Genomic DNA, 8,940 nt, shown 5'->3' with positions numbered 1-8,940 from the left:
ATACAAAGAATACATACTGAAAATAGGCTAGTTCACCTGGTTTATACCGCCAACCTTTAATTTCGCGATTTCAAAAAGGAAATGTGAAAAAAAATAACACTATTATTATTATTTAACCTACATGAGCACTCCTAACTTCCTGGATCAGTGCGGATTCGGTTGGGGGCGTTCGAAAAAATGTTGTCCATAAACCTAACCTATACGCGCCGCCTCTATGCCATTGCTCCGCATATGACACAACGGGCTATGACGTTTCACCTCTATCATGCCAGGCAGAGATGGAACCTTTGATCAAGTATGACGTCATGGCGAGCAAACTTTGAGAGCGCAAAAAACCGGCATTTTTTAAAACAATCGTCGAATATTCAGTGTTTGAAGGACGACTCACAATTTAAAACGATTGTTCACGCCTTCTGACAAGTGCTTTTTAGAAAAATCTCTTCTCTGAACGGGCCATATTTCGTTAAAAAGGCTGAAATATCCCTCGGGGACACAAAATGGAACAGCCTGTATTCATGTGACCAATCAATCAAGTTGCAATGGTGTACCTATCAACTGAAAATGGCGACCTGATCGTTGAGAAACCAACCCTTTCAACGGGACTTTAGCCGAGATATTCTATTTCTCACTCTGCTACTTCGGATTTTCTGTTTCTCAAGCAGCAACGATGGACGTCTTAAACGAGAACGAGGCACTCACTGCTGTGTTCGGTATGTAGAACTTTACGAACCCATGCAAACTTTCCGTGTCACATATCCAATATGGCTTCCTCCGTATACATATTGCGTGTATGTATGCGTTGGGTCTTCCGCAATCCACAATCCACCGAAACTCCGCACCGTAACATTGATACATGCCAACACTCCAGCGGACAGACTGTTCTTTTGATACCTCAGCGATTTTCGGTTTTTATACAGTCAGCTTTGCCTTTATTAAACACTGTCACGTTACTTTTGCAAGCTGGAAACTGGGAAGTCCAGCGTTACGGTGGAAAATGGATGCGAAGTCCTTGTGTAAACAGTTTTATTCTCCGCCCGTGTTTTCAAAGCGAAAACGGAAGGTACTAATTAACATGGGAAACTTAATCACGGTGAAGGTGTCTATAAATCTCCATGTTTGCATACAGGAAAGTTGTCCCTTTCTTTCTGATTATATCACGTTTTACACATGCCCCGTGTTGAGTTCTATAGCCATAACTTCTACATGTTCCCCAACGATAGCCAGCAGTATGTGTGGCCCAACATTACAACTTGTTGCGCCTGAATCGTATACAGGCTCGCCTTCTCGGATTTTTCTTCTAAAACTTACGTTTGATTATGACTGTAAGTGTGAAATCACACCAAATATGCAATTCTTCCAAACCGCCGAGCCGAGGTTTGTCAACAATGTGTGCTCCACCCACTTTCCAGCTTTAGCATGTAAATCCTCCCTTTTGAATTAATATAACGGGGCTGGCGCATTGTTATGAAATGGCGGGTCTATTAATAGTAACCGTACAGGCGAGCGCAAATTGATATATAATTGGCAACTAAGGAATTCGTATTGTCCATACGCTTTTACTGTAATAAAGCGGGTACCTCCTGTGTCATCTGTTGGTAATTACACTTTTGGAAAGATAGCCATGCAAGCTAGTTAATTGTAACTGCCATACAAATGTTCTCTAAAAAACTACAATTATGTTTACAATTAAAAAAGTAAGGTCAAGGATATGATGATGATAATCATGATAATACAATAATAATGGTGATTGTAACAACAATAATAACAACAACAACAACAACAACAATTTATATTTTGTTGTTATATTTTGTATAATATGTTGGCTTGCATTACAAACTGACATTAAAATGCTAATACAATTGGCAATCACTTGTTTCGTAAACTCACTAATTTATGATGAAAATGCAGAAACGTTAAATTTGTTGAGATAAAAATATCTGGAAAGATGTGACTCATTCTTTCATGTATAATAATTTTAGTGTAATAAAAAAATAAGTAAACCGTTGTTACATGTAAATATTTTTTTTAATGATGATATGGTTTAGTGCTAGAGAACAAACCAAAATTTGACAGTTGCTCTTTTTTAGTGCATGTATTTTGCAGATAATCTCAGAAGGAAAACAGATGTGTGTGTCAATGGTGTAGTAGAGTATATCTTTAATGGAAGTATTTTAGCTACTCTTTGATGAGCTTTTATGATGGAAGGACTACTCAATGTAACTTTGGTAATTTTTGTCAGTGTTTTTGAACCTGAAAATCAATGTCCACCTTCCTGTTAGCAAACTATCATGCATGGGTGAAGCATCCATTCCAAGTACTGATGGTGTCAGATTGGAATTATTCAAGACTCTGCAATATAATGAATATTGTGGAAATTTACAAGATTGTTGTGGTAATTCACACAAATGTTAAGATTCACGCATCAGTGATAATGATGTTGCTGCACGTAAGACATTGACTTGTCCACACACAGCATCTACAGCTTCCCCACATTGCAGGATATAGAACAGGAAATTTTTAGAGTTGTACACTCCTCAAAATAAAGAAAATTAAACTTAATTTTGCTGAAACTTCCTGACGAGAAAATTCAAACCATTCGCTTTCAAAATCAAGAACATAAACCCCGCCTTCAAAATCAAGTATAAAAACCAGGGGTTAACTCGCAAAATTTGTTACGGGAGAAATAAATATAAAATACACAGTATTTCCCAACACTTGAAATTCAAAATGGCCACCAACCCTGTGTTAACTCTAGGGAGGGGGGGGAATGAATTTCTCCATATCTGTCCCCAGTGCGCATTCCACCTTAAAAAATATATAATCTGAAAAATGGTACAAAAGAAATGCTGATAGAGTTCCTTTACTCTTGAATTCTTTGCCAGCTACACCAAAGAACACTATCATGTAGTACCATCCTTTGGCCAGGAAGGGATATAGTATTCAAAGAACAGGGACAGAGTTGATCAAGAACAATTAGACTAATCTCCTGTTTAAGTTACCTTCAGTGATACAGTCGCTGGAACTGCGCTCAAAGATTGTATGGGACCTCTGTGACCAATGTAAACACTGTATCCAAGGTACAATGGTGATTGATGAAAGTTAGAACATGTTACTCATAATAATCTACATCATATAATTTAAATGTTGCAGCTATGATGATGAGGTGCATCTAGATATCGTGCATGAAATACATTGTTTGTAAACAAGAAACTCGCACAGGTGCAGTTCCGACGTCAGTTTCCCTTTGAGACATGTTCCCACCTGTGTTTGATCTCACATGAGAAACCGTTCAATAAGAAGTTGTGCATAGTTTATAAATAGTGCAATTTTTAAATATCTTGCGACATACTTTTGCCATTTATGAACTGAGAGAAAAACTATTTGCTGTGCATATACTGTAATTTATAGCTGCAGGTAGCTTTTTATTTAGCAATTCTGTATGGAACCACCTCCTAAAAATGTAATTATTAATTCTCCGTTCTATGACAAATTGAACAGCCGAAATGCTGAACAAATAGTAGAGATGCCCAGCTTTGTGTCAGTGCTGTACAACAGATAATGATATTGGTTTTTGTCAAATTTCAAAAATATTAGATACAATGAAAGCAATATTAATTAACCCCTTTTTTGCCATGGTTGAACGTAAAATCCTTGTATTCTGTAGTGAGTGTAGATCTATACACTGTTGAAGAGGTACGTAGCAAACATGTTGATTGTTGTCTCTAAAACTTTCCCCCCATGCCCGATGTCCTTGTCTATGGGTACGGGTCAAAAAAAAATATTCAAATCAGCAAGGTTAAACCATGGGCTCTACATCAAGAAGGATTCGCCAGGATGTATTAGAAACTAAACTGTTATCAACCTTGTACAACTGATCCCATCTTTTCCTTTGCTACAGCTCATACAGACTTTAAATACTGCTGGACACACCATATAGCAGCCAGCAATATAAACTATTACACGTTTATTCATATCTTGGGAAACGATAGGTTTGTCCAAAGACAAAGTATAGTGACACTGTGTACACACACTAAATCAAATTTCTATACTTATACCACTTTCCCTGCGTCACACAGTCCTTCAACATTTCAGTATGGCATGTCATGTACAAGTAACATTTCAGTGAGATCAATCTATGCTTTTGAAGAAGGTATGGAATTTTAGCAATAGTAAATATGATAAAAACCTGAGGATTCTAACCAAAAGTGTTTCCAGGGAGCTTGATGCTACAGTATTTACTCCTTCTATTGCCATGAGGTCAAAGGTCATTGAGGTCACATGACATTTTGTCAAAATATCCGAGATATCTCCTTAACCTGTTGGTTACTTGTGATTAAAGGGCCTGTGGCTGTAATTTTGAATGACTTTTACACAGTTTTTGTTTTATTTTACATGTCAATTGTAAGTTTTCGTTCAAGTCCCCTGTGCAATTTGAAACACCCATTGTTTAGCTCTTCAACACAGTGATCATACCTGTATAATGCAATGTTATTGTTGTCATTTGAATTCTAATCCACACCAGAATTCACTTGTCAACAATAACAATGCAGTCTGCACATGTACAGGTTGAGTTTGCAAGCTGAGTGTTGTGTATCTCAACATGCTTTTTGGAGTAGGACAAGAAAGTGTAGCTGATATTAAAGCGCCAATAACTGAAAATGTGTAATAAAACAATCTCAAAATATCCTGAGTTTTCCAAGATTTTCTTTGAATAAGACCCATTTAAGACTGAAAAAGTGTATAACGCTGTCATAAGTGGCATGTAAATTCAAACATTTTGACATCGTTTAGATTTCCCGCCATTTTCAAAAACTAATCATGTGACAGAGAAACTAAAGATTACAACAACAAAATGTTGGCAATAGTGTGTTGTACATTAAAGTAAATGGCATCATGCTTGTTTCTTTTATGATCATGATGTGTATGTGCAGGAAATACTGTATTTTTGGTACTTTTCCATGGGGGTGCCATTTTATGAGTGCGGTAACCCTTTTATTTATTATTTTACCTGTTAAAACGATAGGCATGGTCCAAGTACAGTGAGCAGAGATACTACACATGCCCTTCAGTTAGCACATTTACATGGGCCAACTTAGGTTTGAAAGTAAAATCATGAAAATAAAATACGCAGCTATTGGGGCTTTAAAAGAGAAAAAAAAAATACAGAAAAACAGCTACTGGCCCTCTGAGAGCAGCAGGCTTCTACACGGGACACTTTTAAGTTCTACATCGGTATTCCTAGAAACACAGTCAATGTTACGTTGTGCAAAATGAAACAATCACTTTCATCTCCAGGGATTGGTCGATAGCATGTTACAAACTTGATTACTAATTCTTTCACTTTCCCCCTTTCAGGTAATCTTGATCCAAGCGACTTGAATTTTGAACAATTGGAAGATTTCATCATCAATGATGAAGAGGTGTAAGTACCAATAATGTTATCAAGAAACTAATAAGAAAATTATATTTACTGCATTTTGTGTTTAAACATCTGGGAGTGTTCAAGATGTTTAAACAAAACAGCGGTAAATGTTATTTTCTTAATTTATGAAAAATTCATAGATTTAGAGAATTACTTTCAGGCACTTCTGTCTGATGCATGCATAATATTGTATCATTCTCAATACATGAAACATCAATGTTTGATGTCATGCCCAACCACAAAATATGACAGAGCATGTCTGGTGGAATTGTTCAAACTTTCTGAGCTAGGGAAGACAAAAGCTGAAGGTTATGATGACCAGTTTCTGTTTTGTATTGCCCAATATTTGTTAGAATACAAACAACTGGCGCCGTTCACAGTGCAGTGTTAATTATGTGATGTTTTCATCGATGAGAAATGAATTCTAGCCCAGATCATGAAAGAATCATTTGTCAACGTAACAGTGGACGAATCATTTGTCAACGGAGCAGTAGACAGTGCATGCACGCATCTAAGATATGGGTACAAGGTGAAAACTTGCAATTTCACCATTATTTGGGAGCAGAACAGACAGAATTCAGTGACAGACATGCACCAAAATTTACAGCTGATTGAACAGTGTAGCACTGTGGGATACAGGTGTGTTAGAATAATGATAAACTCTTTATCTACATTTGAAAATTATTCCCGGAGTAGAAGACAGAAAATCAAAGAAGACAGTAACTTAAGGCGCACATGATGAAAATATCAATTATGAAAGAGAACAACTGCTTCTGGTGTGACTTAACATAATCTAACCAGTCTCTGTGCTCTCAATGAAAATTTACATATGGAAAAGACAACTGTTTCAGATGTAATTTTGCATAGTTTGCAAACCAGTCTCCTTGACGAAAATTATGTTCGGAAACATTGCTTATAGAGAATTCAACACTAAGACATGTCAACTGGTCAGGTTCATGGTGTATGAGAGACAGGAAGCTTGCTGACCTTTGACCCCACTTTGTTAGTCATAGGAGGGGAGTTTACCCTTTGGTGTCCCGTGAGAGAAACATCGCAAAAAAAGTCAACGTATGAAAAGAAATACGCCTGAAAAGATAAAATGGTGCGATTTTGTAATTTGTGAGTGATTCAGGAGAATAATTTCAAAGTATTGCAATGCAGTGGTATAGAGTATCACGGTTTGTCCACTGTATGTAAAATGATAGCGGTGTTTTTTTGTCTGGCAATGTTGGGGGGTGGTGAATTTGTCGGAAAAAGAAGAGTTGTTATGCAGTGTTTGTGTGAGGAGGGGGGGGGGAATTCTAGGAAAACAAGAGTTGTTTTGTTGGTTGCTCGTGTTAGGAGGGAGAAGTGAATTTGAAGATACGTACAAAATTATATCATCTAACAGGGCTGTCAATGTTTTTCAGAATAGAAGGGTACAAGTGAAAGAACAGGAGGGTACAGCCTTGTGCGGAGCGAAGCGGAGCAAGGCGTGCGCGCAAGCGCACGCGGGGGGAGGCCAGGAGGGGGGTGTCCCCCCTCCTGAAGCTGAAGCTTTTCTAATTATTCATCTTCAATTGGTGGCCTGTGGTGGCACTTTTGAGGGCAATTTACTGTCAAGTTTATTATAACTGAAGTATAAAAAGTAACATGAAATTGAATCTTGTGAAATAAATTATGGAAGACAAACAGAAGTATTACAGAGTTTATATGTTTATTGATACACCAGGTTATTATTATTATTTGCCTACAAATTGTGTTGAATTACAACCTGCTTAATAAAGATCATAATCTGAACCATAATCAGAATCACTGGAGTACTCATCTAAGCCCAAGGCTTGTATCGGTATAGCAGTACCAGCTGACAATACCTCAATATTGTGTGATTCTCAGGCTGATGAAACAGTAGCTTCAGCAGAAACCACATCTGCAAAACTATTTCTTCAGATCACGGTCCCTCCACAAAAGACCGTGTTCAGATGTAGCTTTAGAAACTACACCTGCAGAAACTATTTCTTAAGAAACAACATCTGCAGAAAGTAATTCAATAATTGTAATACGTTCCCATTCAAAAACAGCTAATCGTATTAAAATCTAAAAAAATCTTGTCCCCACTGTAAAACTGATGTCATAACGTCACGACAAAAAATTCCGATCTGTGTCTGGTTGATACTGCTGTAATTTTATTTTGTCTGTTTCAAGACCTCTCCTCAGAGTGTGAAAATTTACAAATGTAATGGGGTAAATACGAGACCATTACCAGAGACAATTTGAGTAGACGCTACGTCATACAAACAATTACAATACTCAAGTTTACATCCACTAATGAAATTGCGTGCCTTCGTTGTCCGTCGGCCTCTCAGTTGACAAGATTGAGAGTATGTTGATTTATTTACGTAGTAAATCCTTGCGCGTGAAAGTTAACGATCAAATATTTTCTCCTGATGACTATCATAGTATCTATTCTGATATCCCTCACAATAGTCAGAGTTTTGTCGAAACCCACGCCTGCCAAGTGGGTAGGCTCACTACATGCATGTTATATCCATATCCAAAACATGGTTTACCGCCGCGCCGCACGTACGTGCAAGATACCGCGAAAGTATATAGTCAAGCCTAGCTAAATTTTGTGATTGCCCTAAACATTAAAAAATGTTGGTCTTGGTAAATGATTTTGAAGGATCGGAATACCGATATTTGCTTTTGAGGAAAGATTTCGGATGTCGGAAAATATTTATCAAACTTCAATACTCGGGCCTTCGAAACAATCACAGTACACAGCATGTACTACCGTATGAATACATTTCATAGAACGGCGGCTTGGTGCAAACAAATTCAGTGGTAGTCAAAACTCACTAAAATTATGTCAATCCCCACAAAGTTTGTTTTGCGTTGAGTAAACGATTCTTACTCATTGTAAAGAGCGTTCACGATCTGCAAACGGGAAAACAAATCAAAAATTCCAGTCGCTAAATACACGTAATGCTATGGCATTTTGCTCAGACGCGGCGTGAAATCTGCATTGCATGCTATACCATTGATGGATTGAAACCCCGATCACTGAAATTCCTCAGGAAAATAAAATGATTTACAAATATTGACATTACTTTTATATCCAGAGCTAGTGTGAGCCTCTCGGGGGTCTTTTTGGACCCATAAATCCAACGAGGCTGTCGACTTTCGTAGCCATATCGATCGTGTACGTCCGAAAACCAATCAGAACACGTAAAGCTTTTTGACAGTACCGATTAAAACCAATCAGAAATCGGCTACCAACGAGCCTTAGGGGCTGCGCCTCTGTAGCACAGCGCAGCCAACGGTAGAATTTGGACAGGAAAGAATTCATAACGTGTGTAAAGATCATTATTGCAGGCCTTGAATAGGGAAAACAGGCGGCGGCAAGACCTGTGTCAGACGGCGATTTGCCGCCGGTGACCGGCTTATAATTGACAGCCCTGCCGTCTATCACAATTGTCCATTACGGGAAAGCTCCATTAACTTAGGAAACCCGACTTTCCCTATAGGATCAATTTCAC

At 37.9% G+C, this 8,940-nt stretch overlaps 1 protein-coding gene across 2 annotated transcripts in view; it reads left to right on the top strand.

Annotated features, from left to right (window-relative positions):
* Positions 1-274: 274 nt before the first annotated feature.
* The window catches only part of LOC139134113 (myelin regulatory factor-like), a 64,352-nt gene continuing 55,686 nt past the window's right edge, over positions 275-8,940 (top strand). The window contains exons 1-2 of one of the 2 annotated variants that reach the window (XM_070701040.1): positions 275-710; positions 5,356-5,422. In XM_070701040.1, the coding sequence (XP_070557141.1) occupies positions 668-710; positions 5,356-5,422 (110 nt within the window). In that variant the 5' untranslated portion in view covers positions 275-667. The remainder of the gene's footprint in view (positions 711-5,355; positions 5,423-8,940) is intronic. The other variant, XM_070701032.1, reaches the window with a different exon arrangement.

Source organism: Ptychodera flava, chromosome 1 (assembly GCF_041260155.1).
Source record: "Ptychodera flava strain L36383 chromosome 1, AS_Pfla_20210202, whole genome shotgun sequence".
NCBI lineage: Eukaryota > Metazoa > Hemichordata > Enteropneusta > Ptychoderidae > Ptychodera > Ptychodera flava.
This window is presented reverse-complemented; position numbering and strand designations above follow the sequence as displayed.